The 27,100-nt window shown below is 41.4% G+C and overlaps 1 protein-coding gene across 1 annotated transcript in view; it reads right to left on the reverse strand.

The window, feature by feature from the left end:
* Nucleotides 1-27,100, reverse strand: part of TNPO1 (transportin 1) — a 949,742-nt gene that overhangs the window by 138,597 nt on the left and 784,045 nt on the right. The window contains exons 16-17 of the mRNA XM_053699707.1: nt 1,386-1,395; nt 1,171-1,266 (exon numbers count right to left, since the gene is read on the reverse strand). Coding sequence (XP_053555682.1) covers nt 1,171-1,266; nt 1,386-1,395 — 106 coding nt within the window. The remainder of the gene's footprint in view (nt 1-1,170; nt 1,267-1,385; nt 1,396-27,100) is intronic.

The following is a 27,100-nucleotide window of genomic DNA, read 5'->3' on the forward strand; positions in this document are numbered from 1 at the left end:
TTTAGGAGAAAATAAAATAAACCACCTTAAATAAAACATATAAATAACTATTGATGTTTCTGTAGCACATCATTTTTATATGGGAGTTGTAAGTACCACAGATATATTTTCATAAAATTGACAGCACAGATTCAAAATTATTTGAGACACATATATATATATGTATTTGGGAGATGTTTAGAAGCGGTACCTATAACTACCAACATTGCACTCAATGTATTATGCCTACCCAAACAATCATACAAAATTGGTATATCTGTAAAAAAATAAATCTAAATTGGCTAGTAGTGATGGAAACATTAAGGATAATTTAAGCAAATTCTAGGTCAGATAACTAAAAAACCCTCCAAAGCTCATTCTACTATACATTGTACATAAAAATACAAATCTATATATTCTTTAGATCATTATTCAAGCTTCTGAAATGTGTAGAAATAAACCAGTCTTTAAGCAAAAATTAGGATCATGCTCTCAAAATGCAAAACACTTACAAGCCTATTTATGCTACTTTCTGAATTTGCATGAAATGTAATATTGTGGTCATGATTGCTGCCATTGTTTATATAAAAACTATGATGTTGACAGCCAACAATAAAAAAAGTAGGATTTTATTCTCTTCATTTTTTTTTAATCTTTTTCTAAAAAAGAGAAATGATTGAACAAATCAAACATGGAAATACAGAAATAAAAACTCTAGTTTCTTAGGCTAAGCTAATTTACAACACATTCCAAATGTATAAGACATCTGGCAATTGTTACATTTCAAAAGTAGGTGTAGCTTTTACAAAGAAGATAGTAAGCTTAGCTAGAAAATGTTTCATTGTGTTATAATGGCATGTCAGCAAGTTCACACAATGTCTTGCAATATTCTTTTTAAAAAGTTCATAAAAATGCTGTATAAAAAATAACAAAACTTAAGACACTACAGTAATGATTTGGACATGCAATTTATATGTGCAATTTGTTATTGGATCTCTCAAATAATTTGAATACATTGATGGACCTTTTTTATCTCTTGGTTGTACAATAATATTTAGTGATTGCAAAAAAAGGCTTGTAAGCATTCCTGAAAACATGTGCCAACTTTAGGCAATAGACTTTCCCATATTGAGTAGCAAATTAAAAGTGATTGTAGTACTCTCCTGTTCACAAATAGCTGACAAATGATACCTGTATTCTCTAAGAGAGTCTTTGGTGTGTTGGGTCTGTTAATTATTTCTACAAGTTGGTTTAACACCATTGGAATATAAGGTTGCATCTCAATACCTGGGGAAAAGAGAGATCAAGAGAGCTTAGTTTTTACAACAAAAACAAGAATTATTACACTTAAAATTGTACATGTCAAAGGCTATTCATAAATAGATTAATACTTGTAGGTAAATTACTTTCTTCATACTTAAAAAGACAAAGTCAAAACTGGTGGGGCATATTCTCATGTCTTTTTGAAGTAGGCAGAAACTTGTAGAAATGTATGGGAGCCTACACTGGGCCTTTATATAAGCCATTCATTTCAGCCAGCTTCATCCTCAAATATAGCATAGCTACAACTTGCTAAGAAAGAAGGGGAAAAACAAAAAACGACTGTGCCAGACACACCAATACCAGTATAAGACACAAACAGGTACATTTGAGTATGTTTATATAATACAATTTAAGTATGAAGAAACTGATTTATCTTTAGGATAAAATGGGGTTTCACCTTCAATATATAAAAGTATTCACAAACTGGCGGGTTAGTATCAAGGTAATGAATAATCATGAATGGATGCTGAAAACATGAACTATTTGAAAAGCCTTGTAAACAAAAGGAAGAAATAAAGATTGAGATATAGGCACTCTTAGAAATAAAAAAACAAACAAAAAACAAATGTACGATTACATGATAAATTATTATCTTTTATAATTGTGTGGATTACACGAGTCCTGACCAATAGGAGATAAAAAAAGGCACCCTAACATACCAAAGCTTGAAATCCCTCCAATTTGCTCTGAATCCTAAGTCATACATATATAGCCAAGGAGGAGGAAACAGAAAAGAAGAAAAGATAAAGCAGGACAAAATGAGTCTAAAATAAGTACTGCCACTAACAAACAAAGGGGGAGTTTGTGGACTCTCAATATCATTAAAGAAATGAATTTATCAGGAAGCATACATTTTCTTTCTTCAGATGGTGATATTCCATTATCAAATGTGAGAATCTATAACGAAGCAGTGACGTCCACAAAATCACCATGATAAAGGCAGGGACAAAGTACTTTACTGACCAGAAACTATAGCCTGCACAACATTCCTGCAAGGAGCAGCTTTAGATTAGGTATACAAAGTGATAAAACTTAGAAAAAGCAGGAATGTAAGCTTAGCAAGCTGGCACATTCATTGTTTAGCACCCTGGGTAGCGCTAGCTGATTTGTGGCTACATTTAGTCACCAATCAGCAAGCGATACCCAGGTGCTGAACCAAAAATGGGCTGGCTGCTAAGCTTACATTCCTGCTTTTCAAATAAAGATACCAAAAAAATGAATAAAACTGATAAAAGGAGTAAATTAGAAAGTTGCTTAAAATTGCATGCTCTATCAAAACATTTTTTACAAAAAAAATGGGTTTAGTATCTCTTTAAAGGGGTTCTTTGGAAGATTTATTTTTCAACCGTGACGTTAAAGATATTGAAGAACCACCTGAGTGTAGATCACCGACGTCTGCTCCTGCTAGGTTTGAGCCACCACTCAAGGAAGAAAAAAAAAAGGAAAATTTGTATTGAACCTCCAAGGCCCCGCTAAAGCATGCATTAGCTCCGCCTGAGAATAACGAACCACAATCCAACTGTGGGTAACTAGGAAATGAAACAGGACATCCCAAGATTTTTATCCAGCGTCCCCTTTCATAGTAAAATATACGAAACCCTTGGATGAAGACCTTATCCCCAGATAAGAGGAATGTCTCTAAAGAACATCCAAACGGATGACCACCCCTGGAGAGAGGATCGCTGATAGCGAGGAGTAGTGGCTCTCCGCCCACTACCAGACTCAAGATACTACTCTCATTGCTAGGGAGTCTCTCTTTCCCCTCAAATGGAGCTTCAAGCCCCCTATAGTAGGACAGACTAAAATCTATAAACTGGGACAGTATTCAAAACATTCATAGCAAAAAAATTGCCTGAATATCCAAAAAGTATTTGGGAGGGAAACCTCCTAAACTCATGGATCCCATGTATATCGCCATCCTGACGGACTTGCGACCGAAGTCAAAATTGTCCTGGACGATCAAGAAAATGTCCCTCCGGACAAAGAGATCTGGACTAAGACACTAGAGAGCGATTTTCTCAACTAGTAGTCAAGATTAGAAAATAGTGCCACTCCAATTCCTCCGCATACACTGAGCCACTGCTGAGATGAGACCTGGCAAAAGGAACAAAGTCCAAGATAGACCACATGTCCCTCATTACCACCAAATTGCAGAGCCAGTGATGGTGAAGGAGGTCTGGGGGGCACAACCTGTTGAAGTTAACTCAGAACTTCACAAGTCCGATAGAAAGGACTATGCAGACAAAAAACATAATTTATGTAAGAACTTACCTGATAAATTCATTTGTCATATTGGCAAGAGTCCATGAGCTAGTGACATATGGGATATACAATCCTACCAGGAGGGGCAAAGTTTCCCAAACCTCAAAATGCCTATAAAACACCCCTCACCACACCCACAATTCAGTTTAACGAATAGCCAAGTAGTGGGGTGATAAAGAAAGGAGTAAAAAGCATCAACAAAGGAATTTGGAAATTATTGTGCTTTATACAAAAAACCATAACCACCATAAAAAGGGTGGGCCTCATGGACTCTTGAATTTATCAGGTAAGTTCTTACATAAATTATGTTTTCTTTCATGTAATTGGCAAGAGTCCATGAGCTAGTGACGTATGGGATATCAAATACCCAAGATGTGGAACTCCACGCAAGAGTCACTAGAGAGGGAGGGATACAAATAAACAGCCATATGCTGAAAAAAATAATCCACAACCCAAAATATAAGTTATTCTCATGAAGAAAAGAAAAACTTAAAACACCAGCAGAAGAATCAAATTGAAACAGCTGCCTGAAGAACTTTTCTACCAAAAACTGCTTCTGAAGAAGCAAATACATCAAAACGGTAAAATTTAGTAAATGTATGCAGAGGACCAAGTTGCCGCTTTGGAAATCTGATCAACTGAAGCTTCATTCTTAAAAGCCCACGAAGTGGAAACTGATCTAGTAGAATGAGCTGTAATTCTCTGAGGCAGGGCCTGACAACTCTAAATAAGCTTGAAGAATCAAAAGCTTTAAGCAAGAATCCAAGGAAATAACAGAATCCTTCTGACCTTTCCTAGAACCAGAGAATATAACAAATAGACTAGAAGTCTTTCTGAAATCTTTAGTAGCTTCAACATAATATTTCAAAGCTCTCACCACATCCAAAGAATGTGAGGATTTTTCCAAATAATTATTAGGATTAGGACACAAGGAAGGGACAACAATGTATCTACTAATGTTCTTAGAATTCACAACCTTAGGTAAAAATTTAAATGAAGTCCGCAAAACCGCCTTATCCTGATGAAAAATCATAAAAGGAGATTCACAAGAAAGAGCAGATAACTCAAACTCTTCTAGCAGAAGAGATGGCCAAAAGGAACAACACTTTCCAAGAAAGTAGTTTAATGTCCAAAGAGTGCATAGGCTCAAATGGAGGAGCCTATAACGCCATGGAGGAGAAACAGAATTTATGCTTACCTGATAAATTACTTTCTCTTGTGGTGTATCCAGTCCACGGATTCATCCTTTACTTGTGGGATATTCTCCTTCCCAACAGGAAGTGGCAAAGAGAGCACACAGCAGAGCTGTCCATATAGCTCCCCCTCTAGCTCCACCCCCCAGTCATTCGACCAAAGGTTAGGAAGAAAAAGGAGAAACCATAGGGTGCAGTGGTGACTTTAGTTTAAAAATAAAAAAACCACCTGTCTTAAAATGACAGGGCGGGCCGTGGACTGGATACACCACAAGAGAAAGTAATTTATCAGGTAAGCATAAATTCTGTTTTCTCTTGTAAGGTGTATCCAGTCCACGGATTCATCCTTTACTTGTGGGATACCAATACCAAAGCTTTAGGACACGGATGAAGGGAGGGAACAAGACAGGTACCTTAAACGGAAGGCACCACTGCTTGTAAAACCTTTGTCCCAAAAATAGCCTCCGAAGAAGCAAAAGTATCGAATTTGTAAAATTTGGAAAAAGTATGCAGCGAAGACCAAGTCGCTGCCTTACAAATCTGTTCAACAGAAGCCTCATTTTTAAAAGCCCATGTGAAAGCCACTGCTCTGGTAGAATGAGCAGTAATTGTTTCAGGAGGCTGCTGGCCAGCAGTCTCATAGGCCAAACGGATGATGCTTTTCAGCCAAAAGGAAAGAGAGGTAGCGGTCGCCTTCTGACCTCTCCTCTTACCAGCATAGATAACAAACAAAGAAGTTGTTTGTCTGAAATCCTTAGTTGCTTGTAAATAGAACTTTAAAGCATGAACCACATCAAGATTGTGTAACAGACGTTCCTTCTTCGACGAAGGATTAGGACACAGAGAAGGAACAACAATTTCCTGGTTAATATTCTTATTAGACACAACCTTAGGAAGAAAACCGGGTTTGGTACGCAAAAATACCTTATCTGCATGGAACACCAGGTAAGGTGAATCACACTGTAAAGCAGATAACTCCGAAACTCTTCGAGCAGAAGAGATAGCTACCAAAAACAAAACTTTCCAAGGTAACAGTTTAATATCTATGGAATGTAAAGGTTCAAACGGAACCCCTTGCAGAACGGAAAGAACTAAATTCAGACTCCATGGCGGAGCCACAGGTCTATAAACAGGCTTGATTCTGACAAAAGCCTGACTAAACGCTTGAACGTCTGGTACCTCTGCCAAACGTTTGTGTAAAAGAATAGACAAAGCAGATATCTGTCCCTTTAAGGAACTAGCTGATAATCCTTTCTCCAATCCTTCTTGGAGAAAGGACAAAATCCTGGGAATCCTAACCTTACTCCATGAGTAACCCTTGGATTCGCACCAAAAAACATATTTTCGCCAAATCTTCTGGTATATTTTCCTGGTGACAGGCTTTCTAGCCTGAATCAGGGTATCAATAACAGACTCAGAGAAACCACGCTTTGATAGAATTAGGCGTTCAATCTCCAAGCAGTCAGACGCAGAGAAATTAGATTTGGATGTTTGAAAGGATCCTGTATTAGAAGGTCCTGCCTCATTGGCAGTGTCCATGGTGGCACAGATGACATGTCCACTAGGTCTGCATACCAAGTCCTGCGTGGCCACGCAGGCGCTATTAGAATCACCGAAGCCCTCTCCTGCTTGATTCTGGCAACAAGACGAGGGAGGAGAGGAAACGGTGGAAAAACATAGGCCAGATTGAAGGACCAAGGCCCTGCTAGAGCATCTATCAGCACCGCTTGGGGATCCCGGGACCTGGACCCGTAAAGAGGAAGTTTGGTGTTCTGACGGGACGCCATCAGATCCAATTCTGGAGAGCCCCATAGCTGAGTCAGCTGGGCAAAAACCTCCGGGTGGAGTTCCCACTCCCCCGGGTGAAAAGTCTGATGACTTAGAAAATCCGCCTCCCAGTTGTCTACTCCTGGGATGTGAATTGCTGAGAGATGGCAAGAGTGATCCTCCGCCCATCTGAGTATTTTGGTTACTTCCATCATTGCTAGGGAACTCCTTGTCCCGTCTTGATGATTGACGTAAGCTACAGTCGTGATGTTGTCCGACTGAAACCTGATGAATTTGGCCGCAGCTAGCTGAGGCCATGCCTGAAGCGCGTTGAATATCGCCCTCAGTTCCAGAATGTTTATCGGGAGAAGAGCTTCTTCCCGAGACCATAAGCCCTGAGCTTTCAAGGAGTCCCAGACTGCACCCCAGCCCAACAGACTGGCGTCGGTCGTTACGATGATCCACTCTGGTCTGCGGAAACACATTCCCTGAGACAGGTGATCCTGAGACAACCACCAGAGAAGAGAATCTCTGGTCCCCTGGTCCAACTGTATTTGCGGAGACAAATCTGCATAATCCCCATTCCACTGTTTGAGCATGCATAGTTGCAGTGGTCTGAGGTGTATCCGTGCAAAAGGGACTATGTCCATTGCCGCTACCATTAGTCTGATTGTCTCCATGCACTGAGCTACAGATGGCCGAGGAATGGAATGAAGAGCTCGGCAAGTAGTTAAAAGTTTTAACTTTCTGACCTCCGTCAGAAATATTTTCATTTCTACCGAGTCTATTAGGGTTCCTAGGAAGGGAACTCTTGTGAGGGGGGAGAGAGAACTCTTTTTGATGTTCACCTTACACCCGTGAGACCTCAGAAAGGCCACTACAATTTCCGTATGAGACTTGGCTCTTTGGAAAGTTGACGCCTGAATTAAGATGTCGTCTAGATAAGGCGCCACTGCTATGCCCCGCGGTCTAAGTACCGCCAGGAGGGACCCTAGAACCTTTGTGAAAATTCTGGGAGCAGTGGCCAACCCGAAAGGAAGAGCCACAAACTGATAATGCTTGTCCAGAAAGGCGAACCTGAGAAACTGGTGATGATCTTTGTGGATAGGAATGTGCAGATACACATCCTTTAGATCCACGGTAGTCATATATTGACCCTCCTGGATCATTGGTAAGATTGTCCGAATGGTCTCCATCTTGAATGATGGGACTCTGAGGAATTTGTTTAGAATTTTGAGATCCAGGATTGGTCTGAATGTTTCTTCTTTCTTGGGAACCACAAACAGGTTTGAGTAAAAACCCAGCCCTTGTTCCGCAATTGGAACTGGGTGGATCACTCCCATTGTATGTAGGTCTTCTACACACCGTAAGAACGCCTCTTTCTTTGTCTGGTCTGAAGACAAACGAGAAATGTGGAACCTTCCCCTTGGAGGGGAGTCCTTGAATTCTAGAAGATATCCCTGGGCTACAATCTCTAATGACCAAGAATCGTGTACGTCTCTTGCCCAGGCCTGAGCGAAGAGAGAGAGTCTGCCATCTACTAGATCCGGTCCCGGATCTGGGGCTACCCCATCATGCTGTCTTGGAGGCAGCTGCAGACTTCTTGGCCTGTTTACCCTTGTTCCAGCCCTGGTAAGGTTTCCAGGCTGCCCTGGGTTGTGAAGTGTTACCCTCTTGCTTTGCAGCAGGGGAGGATGAAGCGAGACCACTCCTGAAATTCCGAAAGGAACGAAAATTATTTTGTTTATTCTTTGTCTTGAAGGACTTGTCCTGGGGGAGAGCATGGCCTTTTCCCCCAGTGATTTCTCAAATAATCTCTTTCAATTCAGGCCCGAAGAGGGTCTTTCCTTTGAAAGGGATGTTCAATAGTTTGGATTTTGACGACACATCGGCCGACCAGGACTTCAGCCATAGCGCACTGCGTGCCAAAATGGCGAAACCTGAATTTTTTGCCGCTAACTTAGCTAGTTGGAAAGCGGCATCTGTGATAAAAGAATTAGCCAGCTTAAGAGCCTTAATTCTGTCCATAATGTCCTCATATGAGGTCTCCGTCTGGAGCGCATCTTCCAGCGCCTCGAACCAGAAAGCAGCTGCAGTGGTTACAGGAACAATGCACGCAATAGGTTGGAGAAGAAAACCTTGATGAACAAAAATTTTCTTAAGTAAACCCTCTAATTTTTTATCCATAGGGTCTTTAAAAGCACAACTGTCTTCGATTGGTATAGTTGTGCGTTTAGCAAGTGAAGAAATAGCCCCCTCCACCTTAGGGACCGTCTGCCACGAGTCCCATATGGGGTTAGATATGGGGAACATTTTCTTAAAAACCGGAGGGGGAACGAAGGGAATACCTGGTTTATCCCACTCCCTAGTAACGATATCCATAATCCTCTTAGGGACCGGGAACACATCAGTGTAAACAGGAACTTCTAGGTACTTGTCCATTTTACACAATTTCTCTGGAACCACCATAGGGTTGCAGTCGTCCAGAGTAACTAATACCTCCCTGAGCAATAAGCGGAGGTGTTCTAGTTTAAATTTAAAAGCCAACGTATCTGAATCTGTCTGAGGAGAAACCTTTCCCGAATCGGAAATTTCTCCCTCCGACAGCACATCCCTCGCCCCCATTTCAGAGCGTTGTGAGTGTATATCGGATACGGCTACTAAAGCGTCAGAATGCTCATAATCTGTTCTTAAAACAGAGCTATCACGCTTTGCAGGTAAGATGGGCAGTTTAGATAAAAACACTGAGAGGGTATTATTCATAACTGCCGCCAAGTCTTGTAAGGTAAAAGAGTTAGAAGCACTAGAGGTGCTAGGCGTCGCTTGAGCGGGCGTAACTGGTTGTGACACTTGGGGAGAGGTTAACGGGCTAACCTCATTACCTTCTGTCTGAGAATCATCTTGGGCCACATTTTTAAGTGCAACAATATGATCTTTAAAATGTATAGACATATCAGTACAAGTGGGACACATTCTGAGCGGGGGTTCCACCATGGCTTCTAAACACATTGAACAAGGATTTTCCTTGGTGTCAGACATGTTTAACAGACTAGTAGTAAGACAAACAGGCTTAGAAAACACTTTAATCAAGTAAAAACACACTTTACAAAAAAAATTACTGTGCCTTTAAGAGATAAAAAAAGACACACAATTTTCCAAAACAGTGAAAAATGCAGCAAACTTTTCGAAATTTTCACAGTATGTGCCTAAAGCATTAGTAAGATTGCACCACTAGCAATAAAAACGATTAACCCCTTAATGCCCAAACCGGATCAATAGTAAGCAAAAGACAGGTAAAAATAACTTCAGCACCTTGCCACAGCTCTGCTGTGGCCCTTCCTTCCCTTAGGAGACAGATTTGTGGGGAAAAAGCTTCTTATGGGCCCTCAAACTGTAGCAGAACCCTCCATGTGAAGACAGCCTGAAGTTCTAGTCAATATAACTGCGCATCTGAGGCGCGAAATTAGGCCCCTCCCACCTTACTCCAGTGCTGTGAGGCCTAAAGAAACACTCCTAAGTGTTTTAATAATAGCCATGTGGGTAACAACCCCTGAAAGAAACCCCAAGGAACCTTCAAATTGTCTCCAAAACGATATTTTTCTAATAAAAAACGTTTGTCATTAAGCAGTGTCAACCAGCATAAATTAGCCCTGTAATGTAAGCTAGCAATTCCATACATAGTCTCTGAATACAGCTTAGCCTTCCCTCATGGGGATCTTGTCAGTCTTTTCCAGCATTATCACAGCCTTGTCTAGAAATAAATGACTGAACATACCTTATTGCAGCCTAACCTGCAAACCGTTCCCCCCAACTGAAGTTTTCTTGTACTCCTCAGTCCTTTGTGGGAACAGCAGTGGATTTTAGTTACAACATGCTAAAATCATCTTCCTCCCAGCAGAAATCTTCATCCACTTTCTGCTAGAGAGTAAATAGTACACACCGGTACAATTTAAAATAACAAACTTTTGCTTGTAGAAGATAAAAACTACAATTCTAACACCACATTCACTTTACCCTTCCGATTGCTTAGAGCCGGCAAAGAGAATGACGGGGGGGGGGGGGTGGAGCTAGAGGAGGAGCTATATGGACAGCTCTGCTGTGTGCTCTCTTTGCCACTTCCTGTTGGGAAGGAGAATATCCCACAAGTAAAGGATGAATCCGTGGACTGGATACACCTTACAAGAGAAAATTGATTTTATGACAGGCTTAATACGAACTAAAGCCTGTACAAAACAGTGAATATCAGGAAGAGTAGCAATCTTTCTGTGAAATAAAACAGAAAGAGCAGAGATTTGTCCCTTCAAAGTACTTGCAGACAAACCTTTCTCCAAACCATCCTGAAGAAACTGTAAAATTCTAGGAATTCTAAAAGAATGCCAAGAGAATTTATGAGAAGAACACCATGAAATGTAAGTCTTCCAAACTCGATAATAAATCTTCCTAGAGACAGATTTACGAGCTTGTAACATAGTATTAATTACTGAGTCCGAGAAACCTCTATGACTTAGCACTAAGCGTTCAATTTCCATACCTTCAAATTTAATGATTTGAAATCCTGATGGAAAAACGGACCTTGAGAAAGTAGGTTCGGCCTTAACGGAAGTGGCCAAGGTTGGCAACTGGACATCCGAACAAGATCCGCATTCCAAAACCTGTGGGGCCATGCTGGAACACAAATGATTGTTCCATGATGATTTTGGAGATCACTCTTGGAAGAAGAACTAGAGGCGGGAAGATATAAGCAGGTTGATAACACCAAGGAAGTGTCAGCGCATCCACTGCTTCCGCCTAAGAATCCCTGGACAGGTATCTGGGAAGTTTCTTGTTTAGATGAGAAGCCATCAGATCTATTTCTGGAAGACCTCACATCTGAACAATCTGAGAAAACACATCCGGATGGAGAGACCACTCCCCTGGATGTAAAGTCTGACGGCTGAGATAATCCGCCTCCCAATTGTCTACACCTGGGATATGAACCGCAGAAATTAAACAGGAGCTGGATTCCGCCCAAACAAGTATCCGAGATACTTCTTTCATAGCTTGTGGACTGTGAGTCCCACCCTGATGATTGACATATGTCACCGTTGTAATATTGTCTGTCTGAAAACAAATTAACGGTTCTCTCTTCAACAGAGGCCAAAACTGAATAGCTCTGAGAATTGCACGGAGTTCTAAACTATTGATTGGTAATGTCGCCTCTTGAGATTTCCAAACCCCTTGTGCTGTCAGAGATCCCCAGACAGCTCCCCAAACTGAAAGACTTGCATCTCTTGTGATCACAGTCCAGGTTGGCCAAACAAGAGAGGCCCCTTGAACTAAACGCTGGTGATTTAACCACCACGTCAGAGTGTTGAACATTGGGATTTAAGGATATTAAGTGTGATATCTTTGTATAATCCCGGCACCATTGATTCAGCATACAAAGCTGGAGAGGTCTCATGTGAAAACGAGCAAAAGGAATCGCGTCCGATGCTGCAGCCATGAGGCCTAAAACTTCCATGCACATAGCCACTGAAGGGAATGACTGAGACTGAAGGTGCCGACAGGCTGCAACCAATTTCAAATGTCTCTTGTCTGACTATCTGGAAACCTAAAAAGGTGACCCTTGTCTGAGGAATCAAGAAACTTTTTGGCAAATTGATCCTCCAACCATGTTTCCGAAGAAACAACACTAGTTGATTTGTGTGAGATTCTGCAGAACGTAAAGACTGAGCTAGTACCAAGATATCGTCCAAATAAGGAAACACTGCAATACCCTGTTCTCTGATTACAGAGAGTAGGGCTTTCAGAACCTTTAAAAAGATTCTTGGAGCTGTTGCTAGGCCAAATGGAAGAGCAACAAATTGGTAATGCTTGTCTAGAAAAGAGAATCTCAGGAACGGATAATGTTCTGGATGAATCGGAATATGAAGGTAAGCATCCTGCAAGTCTATTGTAGACATATAATGTCCATGCTGAACAAAAGGCAGAATAGTCCTTATAGTCACCATCTTGAAAGTTGGTACTCTTACATAACGATTCAAAATTTTCAGATCCAGAACTGGTCTGAATTAATTTTCTTTCTTTGGGACAATGAATAGATTTGAATAAAACCCCAGACCTTGTTCCTGAAAATGAACCGGCATGATTACCCCTGAAACCTCCAGGTCTGAAACACTTCAGGAAAGCCTGAGTTTTTACTGGATTTACCGGGATGCGTGAGAGAAAAAATCTTCTCACAGGTGGTCTTACTCTGAATCCTATTCGGTAACCCTGAGAGACAATGCTCTGAATCCATTGATTTTGGACAGAATTTGTCCAAACATCCTTGTAAAACCTTAATCTGCCCCCTACCAGCTGAGCTGGAATGAGGGCGGCACCCTCATGCGGACTTAGGGGCTGACTTTGGTTTCTTAAAAGGCTTGGATTTATTCCAATTTGAGGAAGGCTTCCAATTGGAAACCGTTTCCTTGGGGGGGAAGGATTAGGTTTTTGTTCTTTATTTTGACGAAAAGAACGAAAACGATTAGAAGCCTTAGATTTACCCTTAGGTTTTTTATCCTTAGGCAAAAAACTCCCTTCCCCCCAGTAACAGTTGAAATAATAGAATCCAACTGAGAACCAAATAAATTATTACCTTGGAAAGAAAGAGATAGTAATCTAGACTTAGATGTCATATCAGCATTCCAAATTTGAGCCACAAAGCTCTTTTAGCTAAAATAGCTAAAGACATGGATCTAACATCAATTTTGATATCAAAAATTGCATTACAAATAAAATGATTAGCATGTTGTAGTAAACGAACAATGCTATATAAGTCAGAATCCAATTCTTGCTGCGCTAAATTCTCCAACCAAAAAGTTGAAGCAGCTGCAACATCAGCCAAAGAAATTGCAGGCCTAAGAAGATGACCTGAATATAAATAGGCTTTCCTTAGATAAATGTTCCCGAGGAGGAAAGAAAAAAAAGGTACGATACCTTTCCCCAACAGTGGACCTGCACTGCTCTTCCCGTACCAAGGGTAGAGAGGACCCTATCGCCTCCCTCCGGAAACGAGGAGACAAGATAAGCCTTAGGATCCCAAAAAGGCGGGAGACCCCTCCCACTATGGGACCATGAAAGTAACGGTTTGACTATATTTCAAACCTCGCTCCATGAAAGCCACTGGGAAAAAAGACTCCAAAGGAGAACAAATACCTGAAGAAAAGGCACCCCTCTCTCTGTCAGAAAGACAATATCGAAATAAGGAAACTGCCCTGGGAGGATGAGACTTGAAGCCTAGCTATGACCTCTAAGACTCATGGACCCGGTACTTCCCTGAACCAAGTGACTGAAGGAGCGATAGACTGTCCCCAACACGATCCAAGATAGGACCCGGAACTGGCCCCTCTTGCTAATCTAGTTTCGGCGGGCCTCTGCTTGGACTTAATCCAGGACTGAGACGCCCATCAAAAAACCATTAGATTGTCCTGGTTTAGCAGAGGTCTTCGACGCAGGGCATTAGCCGGACTATAGGACTAATACAAAAGAAATTTGTCTCCCAGATTCGCTTTCTCATCAAAATGATAAAACTGTGGAATAGCGGAACCAAATTAAATCTCTCACGCAGAAGGAAAGATTAGCGTCAAAGTCATATCTGACAGAATGATACAAGCAATCTGCGAAAAGCACAGACAAAAGAATTATAAGCTCCAAGGCCTTAATTCTTTTAAGAAAATATCGAGGTAACCATGCCCTCGAATTGAGACAGAGATGCTTCAATAGGAAGTCTCCAGAAAACTGCAACAACCCAATTTGTCAGCACATAAGATATCCCTCGTGATGAAACATCTTCTTAAGAAGAGTTTCCTCTTATAACCAAGAGCTCTAAGATAATCTATCCTTAACACGGAATAGTAAGACGATAGGCAAGTGCACAAAAAATGAAAGCCAAGTAGGGATGGATGGGCAACACAACCCCCCATAGAGCCTGGAACCAGGAATCTTAGAAAAAAGAAAAAAAAGAAAAAGGAAATTGACTAAAGAAAGAGAATCTCCGTCCTCCATTTGACAGTCCGATCAGTACTAGGAATCTCTAATATCGACAAAACCTCTCTTAGAAGGAAGCGCAAGCGTGCTACCTTAAATCTAAAGGCAAAACCTTCTCTGCCGGAGGAGTTGAAGCAGCAGACTCCGACCCAGAAGGTCCATACCCTGAAGCTTCAGAGAGAACCGCATCCTCAGGTGACTGATCGGTTACAACCGGAAATTTACACAATGCTTCCTGGGCAGGAGTACATGGATTAACCCATCGCTTGCGCGCAGCCATACAAGACAAAACGGCTAAGGCCGCAGACATTGCCATACAGAACTACGCGGTAACTTATGGTGGAAAAAGGCCCCCTCCAGGTGGAGGATTGGTGGAGCAAGGGGAAGCTGCATGTGTAGGAACAGATGAATGTAGGGTACACACCTCACGGGACGAAGAGTCCTCAGAGGCAGAAGGCTCAGCGGCATCTAATATCTCAACATTGTTTGATGAAAACACCCTGAGGCGGCATATGGAACATGATTGAGAGGGCTGGATTACCTAGGCCTCCTCACAATATATACAGGTATCGAGTTCAGTCAGAGAGGACTCATCCTCTAAAAAATCAGAATCCTCCATAATTATGTAACTTTTATATAAATCAAATGAAAAACAACTGGCACCTATACCCTCAATGGCTGGGGCACTCACCACCTCCTATGACCCAGACAGTGCAGAGAAACTCGCTCCTCTCCATAGTCACACGGTCAGGAATAGAAAATGGAAACCGTGACAACTCCCGGTGACACGGTACGCAATGCAGGACCGCCCCTGCCAAAGAAAAAGCACCCCAAGCTTAATAAAACTGCGTAGCTCTCAAAGGAAAAGAGCAACCTGTATGTTCCGTATCAGCCTATGAGCCCAAAACATCTCACAAATATAAGCAGCATAAATCATATAAACAAATATGATTAACACCCCACAGTTCAATGATCCCCCTCAGGAGATATTAACCCTTGATTCCATAAAGATAAAGGAGTCCCACTGAGACCCTGTCTTATAGCGTTAACATATGTGTAAAAAAAAGAGAATCTTACCGCAATCTATACCATGGAACAGAAACACGCTCCTTCAAGTGTGACAGACTGTAGCATTGCTTCTGACATGGACTTGAGTGAAGAAAAGCAGGAAACAAAACTCGTCAACGCTGATTGTTTAGGAGCTGTTAATGAGTCTGGATGGTTTCGCAGAAAGACTCTCCCTGCATCTCCAGACTCTTTTATCAATGCTCTCACTAAGAGGCTGACAAGACTACTTAAAACTCCAGTCCCATATCGAAAGGTAGATACCCTTCTTAAGAAACTACTCCGAAATCTTCTGACACTTCTCTGCCAACCTCCTGTGACGAAAGGCAAGGAATGACTAGGGTAAGACGGAAGTGGGGGAGGTATTTAAGCCTTTGGCTGGGGTGTCTTTGCCTCCTCCTGGTGGCCAGGTTCAGTATTTCCCACAAGGAATGCAGCTGTGGACTCTCCCTGTAGTAAGAAGGAAACACACTTTCTTTCCTAAGATATGGAGAGTCCACAACGTCATTCAATTACTAGTAGGAATATAACTCCTGGCCAGCAGGAGGCGGCAAAGAGCACCACAGCAAAGCTGTTTAGTGTCACTCCCCTACCCATAATCCCCAGTCATTCTCTTTGCCTCAATGGAGGAGGTGAAGGTTGGTGTCTGAAGAAATGAATTCCTTTTTCGGGGACTTTTCTCTGCAAGCAAGGATTTGTGGCTTTTAAGCATTAAGGAAGTTGTGAGGTAGTCCTTGCTTTGTTTCCTAACACATTCCTGCCCATGGTATAGAAAGCCGGAGTTGGTTTGTGAGGTAAGGAAGTTGTGAGGTAGTCCTTGCTTTGTTTCCTAACACATTCCTGCCCATGGTACAGAAAGCCGGAGTTGGTTACTCTGTTCTTTCCTTTTCTATAGGTCTCTGAAAGTAATGTGTGTCCTTTCACGCCTTGTGAACCGTCTTCCTGCCGGACAGCTAGACTGCATAGAAGTGCTTTTGTCTTCTAGGTCTTGGAGACTTGCACTTCAGATTAATATGTCATATGCAGAAGATGGGACATTTTTAAAATCCTTTATACAGGATTTTCTTTGGCAGTGGGCAGGCACATTATGTATGTTGAGACTAGGGGTTAATCTTCCCTCTTTGGGCTAATTTTGTTGAAATACTTTATTAGTATGTGTGTGGCTTATGTTTTATACAGGGATTTATGTATAAACTTAAAATTTGGCAGTTGGTTTTCTTTGCTTGCTTAGCTAGAACAGGCTGACAGACTGCTTGAGCGTTTGTGTAAATTAAGCTCAGGTGTTGTAGGCAGAGGGAAACGCGCGTCTTTTACTTGCTGCGTAATCTCCTCTCTGCCAGTCATGTGACTTCTTCTCTGTCGGATAATCATGGAACAGAATAATTGAATTTCAGTCTCTTCAGTGTCGATCTACTATATGATCGTTTTAGAGACTTCTGGCAGCCAAATTGTATGCAAGTGCTACGATAGGGCACCTCAGCCTTTCTGAGGTGTAGGGGTCTGATTGGTTTATTAATTTAAAGAATTTTTGCATAACGTTAAGCGGCTGTGGTATTAAATTCTTAAAGTGACAGTGTATTTAAAAAAACAAAAAAAAAACAAACGTACAATTTGGGGATTTTTTTTATTTAGTATTATGGACATGGACCAAGACTCTTGGTTTGATACGAGCAATAACTCGTGGAAGGAGAGCAAACAGAGGAAACAGGTATGCTAGACCGAAATCCCAAGGAACCGCCAGAGCATTTATAAGGGAGGCCTGCGGATCTCTTGACCTTGAACAGTACCTTGGAAGCTTGGCGTTCTGCTGAGACGTCATAAGATCCAACTCCGGCACCCCTCATTTGAGGGTTAACCTGGAGAACACCTCCGGATGGAGAGCCCACTCCCCGGGATGAAATGTCTGTCTGCTCAGGAAATCCGCTTCCCAGTTGTCCACTAAAGGAATGTGGATGGCAGATAGATAACAATTGTGAGCTTTCGCCCACTGAATAATCCGTGCCACCACCTTCATGGCTAAGGAACTCTGAGTTCCTCCCTGGTGGTTGATGTAAGCCACTAAGATGATGTTGTCCGACTGGAACCTGATAAATTGGGTTAAAGACAACTGAGGTCAATCCATCAGAGCATTGTAAATCGCTCTCAACTCCAAGATGTTTATGGGGAGAGCAGACTCCTCCCGAGTCCATAGTCCCTGCACCTTTAACGAGTCCCAGACTGCTCGCGTCCGTGGTCACAATCACCCATGAAGGTCCCTGGAAGCATGTGCCCTGAGACAGATGCTCCTGGGAAAGCCACCACGAGAGACAGTCTCTTGTCGACTGATCTAGATCTATCCTCTGAGACAGATCCGACTGGTCTCCGTTACATTGTCTGAGCATGCATAACTGCAGAGCTCTCAAATGGAATAGAGCAAAAGGGAATGATGTCCATGTTATCGACTATCAGACCAATTACCTCCATACATTGAGCCACTTATGGCCGAACAGTAGACTGCAGAGAGAGACAAGAGGAAAGAATCTTGGATTTCCTGACCTCTGTTAAATTTTTTTTCATAGATAGGGAATCTATTATTGTCCCTAAGAAAACCACCCTTGTAGCTAGAACAAGGGAACTCTTTTCCAGATTCACTTTTTTATCCATGGGAATGTAGAAAAGACAACAAGATCTCTGTATGAGAGTCTGCTTGTTGAAAAGATGGCGCCTGAACCAATATGTCGTCCAAGTATGGTGCTACTGCAATTCCCCGAGACCTGATCACTGCCAAGAGAGCCCCCAGAACCTTTGAGAAAATTATGGGAGCTGTGGCAAGGCCAAACGGAAGAGCCACAAACTGAAAGTGTTTGTCTAGAAAGGCAAATCTCAGGAACTTGTGATGATCCCTGAGGATGGGAACATGAAGACACACATCCTTCAGTTCTATGGGCATCATGAACTGACCCTCTTGGACCTGGGGAAGAATAGAACAAATGGTTTCCATTTTGAAGGATGGTACCCTGAGAAACTTGTTGAGACACTTTAGGTCTAGAATAGGACAAAAAGTTCCCTTTTTTTTGGGAATCACGAACAGATTTGAATAGAATCTCAGGCCCTGTTCCCTTACAGGAACTGGAACCATCACCCCCAGGGAAGAAAGGCCCCAAACGCAATTCAAGAATGCCTCTCTATATCTGGTCTGCCGAAAATCTTGAGAGGTGAAACCTGCCCCGGGAAGAAAAGTTTTGAATTCTATTTTGTAACCCTCAGATATTATGTCCACAGCCCAGGGATCTGGGACATCTCGTATCCATGCTTGATAAAACAGAGAAAGTCTGCCCCCCCACCGGACCGGGGGCAAACCCTTCATGCTGATTTTGACTCAGCTGCAGGTTTCTTTGATTGCTTCTCCTTGTTCCAAGACCGATTGGGTTTCCAAAAAGACTTGGACTGTTCCTGCTTAGAAAGGGAGGAATACTTTCCTTTTAAGTTATGAAAGGAATGAAAATTACTTTGACGTCCTTTAGATCTATTCTTTGTCTTGTGGTAGAAAAGACCCCTTTCCACCCGTAATAGAGATTATTTCTGCCAGACCAGGTCCAAACAAGGTCTTATCTTGTAAGGAAGCGCCAGAAGCTTGGACTTAGAAGAAACATCAGCTGACCAAGATTTCAGCCACAACACCCTGCGGGCTAGCACAGAGAAACCAGATATCTTGGTAACCAGTTTAATAACTTGCATGGTAGCATCAGAAATAAAGGAATTGGCTAGCTTGAGAGCCTTAATTCTGTCTTGGATCTCCTCCAAAGGAGAGTCTACGAAAATTGAATCAGACAAGGCGACACACCAATAAGATGCCACACTAGACACAGTGGCAATACAAACTGCAGGTTTGTCATCTTCAAATAAGACTCCAGCTTTTTGTCCATTGGATCCTTAAAAGAGCAGCTATCCTCTATAGGGATTGTAGTTCTGTTAGCCAGAGTAGAAATGGCCCCTTCTACTTTAGGCACCGTGCGCCATAAATCTTTAATGGAGTCAGCGACAGGAAAAATTTTTTTAAAAATGGGAGACAGGAATAAAGGTATTCCTGGCTTCTCCCATTATTGTTTAATAATCTCCGTTGCAACAGGAAACACTTCCACAGAGGAAGGAACATCATAGTATTTATTAAGTTTACTAGACTTCTTAGGGTTAACAACGACAGGAGTATCGAAGTCGTCCAAAGTAGCCAAAACCTCCTTTAACAATGCACAAAGTAGTTCAAGTTTAAATCTGAAGTTTAATACTTTAGCATCAGATGAAGGAATTATACTGTCCGAATCTGAGATTTCGCCCTCAGAGGCTACCGACGTATCCTCATCAGACTTATGAGGGAGTCCACAACGTCATCAATTACTAGTGGGGAATATCAATCCTGGCCAGCAGGAGGCGGCAAAGAGCACCACAGCAATGCTGTTTAGTGTCACACCCCTACCCATAATCCTCAGTCATTCTGTTTGCCTCTGTCAATGGAGGTGGTGAAGTTTTGATGTCTGAATAAAATTGATTTTACTTCGCTACAAGCAAGATTTTTGGGTCTAGCCGTAGTCCACGTTAATCTCTTCAGTAGAGTAGTGGTGGCTTTAAAGTAGTTAGAAAGTTGTGAGGTGGGCCTTGCTTGGTTTTCCAACATATAGCTGTCCACGGTATAGAAAGCCAGAGTAGGTTTACTCTGTTCTTTCTTTTTCGACAGGTCTCTGAGGAATATGTGTCCTTTCATACCTTGTGAGCTGTCTTCCTGCTGGACAGCTGAAATTGCAGGTAAGGGCTTTTTCTCCTAGCTATGGAGTTTGCTTGGCACTTCACTGACTATGGCTGCAATTTTTATTGGGACAAATCTATCCTTGGTTAGGATATATTTTGAGCAGGATGCAGGCATTGATGTGGCATGGAGACTTAAGGGTTAATTTCTTAAGTATGGGGATTAACCGTTTTTTTTTTTATTTATTAATCTTTGTGGCTTATGGTAAGGGACTGCTTGGAGATTGAGAGCAGCTGCTTATTGGGACTCGTTTCTCTCTACCAGCTCACAGTGTATGAGTCTTTTCTTTCATGTAATTGGCAAGAGTCCATGAGCTAGTGACGTATGGGATATACAATCCTACCAGGAGGGGCAACGTTTCCCAAACCTCAAAATGCCTATAAATACACCTCACCACACCCACAATTCAGTTTTACAAACTTTGCCACCTATGGAGGTGGTGAAGTAAGTTTGTGCTTGATTTTATGATTTCTTCTATGATAAGCGCTTCTAAATATTCTAATGCCAAATTTCTCTCAGAATATAGTGTTTGTCAGAGGGATGTGAAGAGAATATCGCCTATTGATTTTATGGTGACCCTCGCAGGTTCTCTTATCAGTCGTAGGGATTCATCTCCTACCTCCCTTTTCAGATCTACGATAAACTCTTATATACCATTACCTCTGCTGATAGTTTTCAGTACTGGTTTGGCTATCTGCTATATGTGGATGGGTGTCTTTCGGTAATTATGTATCATTTAATACACTCTCAGCTATGGTTTGGTGCTTTATGTATTAATATAAAAGTTTTAAATATATGTATTTTACTTATATTTGCCATGAGTCATGCCAACTCCGCCTGAGGATCCCTGTACCTGAAAAGGTATTTGGGAAGTTTCCTGTTTAGATGCGAAGCCATCAGATCTATTTCTGTAAAACCCAACATCTGTACAATCTGAAAAAAAAAAAAAAAAAACACATCTGCATGGAGAGACCACTCCCCCAGGTGTAAAGTCTGACAGCTGAGATAATCCGCTTCCCAATTGTCTACACCTAGGATATGAATCACAGAAATTAGACAGGAGTTGGATTCCGCCCAAGAAAGTATCAGTGATACTTCTTTCATTGCTAAAGGACTGCGAGTCCCTCCCTGATGATTGACATATGCCACAGTTGTGATATTGTCTGAAAGCGAATTAAAAGTTCTCTCTTTAATCGAGGCCAAGCCTGAAGAGCTCTGAAAATAGCACGGAGTTCTAAAATATTGATTGATAACCTCGTCTCTAGAGGAATCCAGACCCCTTGTGCTGTCAGAGACCCCCAGACAGCTCCCCAAACTGAAAGACAAGCATCTGTCAAGACTACAGTCCAGGAAGAATGAACATAAGAGGCCCCTTGCACAATACGATGATGGGCTAACCACCAAGTCAGAGAGAGTTGAATGCTGGGATTTAAGAATATCAATTGTGACATCCGAGTATAATCCCTGCATCATTGATTCAACATGCAAAGCTGCAGAGGTCTCATATGAAAACGAGCAAAGGGGATTGTGTCTGATGCTGCAGTCATGAGACCTAAAACCTCCATGCACATAGCCACTGATAGGAATGATCGAGACTGAAGGTTTCGACAGGCTGAAACCAATTTCATTCGTCTCTTGTCTGTTAAAGACAGAGTCATGGACACAATCTATCTGGAAACCTAAAAAGGTGACCCTTGTCTGAGGAATCATGAAACTCTTTGGTAAATTGATCCTCCAAACATGTCTTTGAAGAAACAACACTAGTTTAATCGTGTGAGATACTGCTAAATGAAAAGATTGAGCCAGTAGCAAGATATTGTCCAAATAAGGAAACACTGCAATACCATGTTCTCTGATTACAGATAGAAGGGCACTGAGAACCTTTGAAAAGATTCTTGGAGCTGTTGCTAGGCCAAATGGTAGAGCAACAAATTGGTAATGCTCGTCTAGAAAAGAGAATCTCAGAAATCGATAGTGATCTGGATTAATCGGTATGTGAAGGTAAGCCTCCTGTAAGTCTATTGTGGACATGTAATGACCTTGCTGAACAAAAAGGTAGAATAGTCCTTATAGTCACCATCTTGAAAGTTGGGACCCTTACAAAACGATTCAAAAACTTCAGATCCAGAAATGGTCTGAATGAATTTTCTTTCTTTGGGACAATGAATAGATTCGAATAAAAACCCAGACCCTGTTCCTGAAGTGGGTATATGGGTATAAGTGAAAGAAATAACCAGGAATGTAATCCTAGTAAAAAAAGACAGGAATTCAGCACTCTTTTAGGGGAAATAAGCTCAAAAAGACCAATAAAAGGAAAACTTTATTTATTTAATTGTGGAAAGGAAGCTCCTCCCACCGGGCGAACACCACCACCCAAGAAGAAAACCACAACACACTGTATTTTATATGTAGCAGTATATTGAATGTTGCAATAAACAAATACACATTCTCTAGATAAAAAACATAATTTATGTAAGAACTTACCTGATAAATTAATTTCTTTCATATTAGTAAGAGTCCATGAGCTACTGACGTATAGGGGATATACATTACTACCAGGAGGGGCAAAGTTTCCCAAACCTCAAAAATGCCTATAAATACACCCCTCACCACACCCACAATTCAGTTTGAGTCCGATGCAGCAGTCATGAGACCTAAAATTTCCAATGCACAAAGCTACTGAAGGGAAAGATTGAGACTGAAGGTTTCGACAAGCTGAAACCAGTTTCAGACGTCTCTTTTCTGTTAGAGACAAAGTCATGGACACTGAATCTATTTGGAAACCCAAAAAGGTTACCCTTGTCTGAGGAATCAAGGAACTCTTTGGTAAATTGATCCTCCAACCATGTCTTTGAAGAAACAACACAAGTTGATTCGTGTGAGATTCTGCAGAATGTAAAGACTGAGCAAGTACCAAGATATCGACCAAATAAGGAAATACCGCAATACCCTGCTCCCTGATTACAGAAAGAAGGGCACCGAGAACCTTCGAAAAGATCCTTGGAGCTGTTGCTAGGCCAAAAGGAAGAGCAACAAACTGGTAGTGCTTGTCTAGAAAAGAGAATCTCAGGAACTGATAGTGGTCCGTATGAATTGGAATATGAAGATATGCATCCTGTAAGTCTATTGTGGACATATAATGCCCTTGCTGAACAAAAGGCAGAATAGTCCTTATAGTCACCATCTTGAATGTTGGTATCCTTACATAACGATTCAATATTTTTAGATGCAGAACTGGTCAGAAAGAATTCTCTTTCTTTGGAACAACGAACAGATTTGAATAAAACCCCAGGCCCCGTTTCAGAACTGGAACTGGCAAAATTACCCCAGCTGACTCCAGATCTGAAACACATTTCAGAAATGCTTGAGCCTTTACTGGGTTTACTGGAATGCGTGAAAGAAACAATCTTCTCACAGGCGGTCTTACCTTGAAACCTATTCTGTACCCTTGTGAAACAATGTTCTGAATCCAAAGACTTTGAATCGAATTGATCCAAACATCTTTGAAAAATCGTAACCTGCCCCCTACCAGCTGTGCTGGAATGAGGGCCGCACCTTCATGCGGATTTGGGAGCTGGTTTTGACTTTCTAAAAGGCTTGGATTTATTCCAGAATGGAGAAGGTTTCCAAACGGAAACTGTTCCTTTAGGGGAAGGGTCAGGCTTTTGTTCCTTATTCTGATGAAAGGAACGAAAACGATTAGCAGCCCTATATTTGCCTTTAGATTTTTTATCCTGAGGCAAAAAGGCTCCCTTTCACCCAGTAACAGTTGAAATTATTAAGTCTAACTGAGAACCAAATAATTTATTACCTTGGAAAGAAAGAGAAAGCAAAGTTGACTTAGAAGTCATATCTGCATTCCAAGACTTAAGCCATAAAGCTCTTCTGGCTAAAATAGCTAAAGACATATACCTGACATCAATTCTAATGATATCGAAAATGGCATCACAAATGAAGTTATTAGCATGTTGAAGGAGTTTAACAATGCTATAAGCATTATGGTCTGACACTTGTTGCGCTAAAGCCTCCAACCAGAAAGTTGAAGCTGCAGCAACATCAGCCAAAGAAATAGCAGGTCTAAGAAGATTACCTGAACATAAATAAGCCTTCCTTAGAAAGGATTCAAGCTTCCTATCTAAAGGATCTTTAAACTAAGTACTATCTGCCATAGGAATAGTAGTTCGTTTGGCAAGAGTAGAGATAGCCCCATCAACTTTGGGGATTTTCTCCCAAAACTCTAATCTATCAGATGGCAAAGGGTACAATTTCTTAAACCTTGGAGAAGGAGTAAATGAAGTACCCAGACTATTACATTCCCTAGAAATTACTTCTGAAATAGCATCAGGAACTGGAAAAACTTCTGGAATAACTACATGAGGTTTAAAAACTGAATTTAAACGCTTATTAGTTTTAATATCAAGAGGACTAGACTCTTCCATATCTAATGCAATCAACACTTCTTTAAGTAAAGAACGAATAAACTCCATCTTAAACAAATATGAAGATTTATCAGTGTCAATATCTGAGGTAGAATCTTCTGAACCCGACAGATCCTCATCAGAAATAGATAAGTCAGAATGATGGCGGTCATTTAAAAATTCATCTGAAATATGTGAAGTTTTAAAAGACCTCTTACGTTTACTAGAAGGAGGAATAACAGACAGAGCCTTCCGAATAGAATTAGAAACAAATTCTCTTACATTAACAGGAACATCCTGAACATTAGATGTTGAAGGAACAACAGGTAATGGATAATTACTAATGGAAATGCTATCTGCGTTTGATAGTTTATCATGACAACTAACACAAACTACAGCCGGAGGAACAGTTACCAAAAGTTTACAACAAATGCACTTAGCTTTGGTAGAAACAACATCAGGCAGCATTTTTCCAGAAGTAGATTCTGATCCAGGGTCAGGTAGTGACATCTTGCAATATGTAATAGAAAAAACAACATGTAAGGCAAAATTATCAAATTCCTTAAATGGCAGTTTCAGGAATGGGAAAAAATGCAAAATGAAACAAGCCTCTAGAAAACCAGAAGCAACTAAAAAACAAAATTTATGCTTACCTGATAAATTTATTTCTCTTGTGGTGTATCCAGTCCACGGATTCATCCATTACTTGTGGGATATTCTCCTTCCCAACAGGAAGCTGCAAGAGGATCACCCACAGCAGAGCGCACTATATAGCTCCTCCCCTAACTGCCACCTCCAGTCATTCGACCGAAGACAAGCAAGAGAAAGGAGAAACTATAGGGTGCAGTGGTGACTGTAGTTTAAAAATAAAAAACACCTGCCTCAAAATGACAGGGCGGGCCGTGGACTGGATACACCACAAGAGAAATAATTTTATCAAGTAAGCATAAATTTCGTTTTCTCTTGTAAGGTGTATCCAGTCCACGGATTCATCCTTTACTTGTGGGATACCAATACCAAAGCTATAGGACACGGATGAAGGGAGGGACAAGGCAGGCGCTTAAACGGATGGCACCACTGCCTGTAAGACCTTTCTCCCAAAAATAGCCTCCGAAGAAGCAAAAGTATCAAATTTGTAGACTTTAGAAAAAGTATGAAGCGAAGACCAAGTCGCCGCCTTACAAATCTGTTCAACAGAAGCCTCATTTTTAAAAGCCCATGGAAGCCACCGCTCTAGTGGAATGAGCTGTAATTCTTTCAGGAGGCTGCTGGCCAGCAGTCTCATAAGCTAAGCAGATTATACTTCTTAACCAAAAAGAAAGAGAAGTTGCTGAAGCCTTTTGGCCTTTCCTCCGTCCAGAGTAGACAACAAACAATGCAGATGTTTGACGAAAATCTTTAGTAGCTTGTAAATAAAACTTTAAAGCACGAACCACGTCAAGATTGTGTAAAAGACGTTCCTTCTTTGAAGAAGGATTAGGACACAGTGACGGAACAACAATCTCCTGATTGATATTCTTATTAGATACCACCTTAGGAAGAAACCCAGGTTTGGTACGCAAAACTACCTTATCTGCATGGAAGATCAGATTAGGGGAATCACACTGCAAGCCAGATAACTCTGAAACTCTTCGAGCCGAAGAGATAGCTACCAGAAACAGAACTTTCCAAGATAAAAGCTTGATATCTATGGAATGCAGAGGTTCAAACGGAACCCCTTGAAGAACTAAAAGAAATAAATTTAAACTCCAAGGTGGAGCAACAGGTTTAAACACAGGTTTGATTCTAACTAAAGCCTGACAAAACGCCTGAACGTCTGGAACATCCGCCAGACGCTTGTGCAAAAGAATAGACAGAGCAGAAACCTGTCCCTTTAAGGAACTAGCTGACAATCCCTTCTCCAATCCTTCTTGGAGAAAAGATAATATCCTGGGAATCCTGACTTTACTCCATGAGTAACCCATGAATTCACACCAATGAAGATATTTACACCATATCTTATGATAGATTTTCCTGGTGACAGGCTTTCGAGTCTGAATTAAGGTATCAATGACCGACTCTGAGAAATAACGTTTTGATAGAATCAAGCGTTCAATCTCCAAGCAGTCAGACGCAGAGAAATTAGATTTGGATGGTTGAAAGGACCCTGAAGTAGAAGGTCCTGCCTCAGCGGTAGAGTCCATGGTGGAAGGGATGACATGTCCACCAGATCTGCATACCAAGTCCTGGGTGGCCACGCAGGTGCTATCAAAATCACTGAAGCTCTTTCCTGCTTGATCTTGGGAAACGGTGGAAACACATAAGCC

Source organism: Bombina bombina, chromosome 2, assembly GCF_027579735.1.
Source record: "Bombina bombina isolate aBomBom1 chromosome 2, aBomBom1.pri, whole genome shotgun sequence".
In the NCBI taxonomy this organism is placed as follows: domain Eukaryota; kingdom Metazoa; phylum Chordata; class Amphibia; order Anura; family Bombinatoridae; genus Bombina; species Bombina bombina.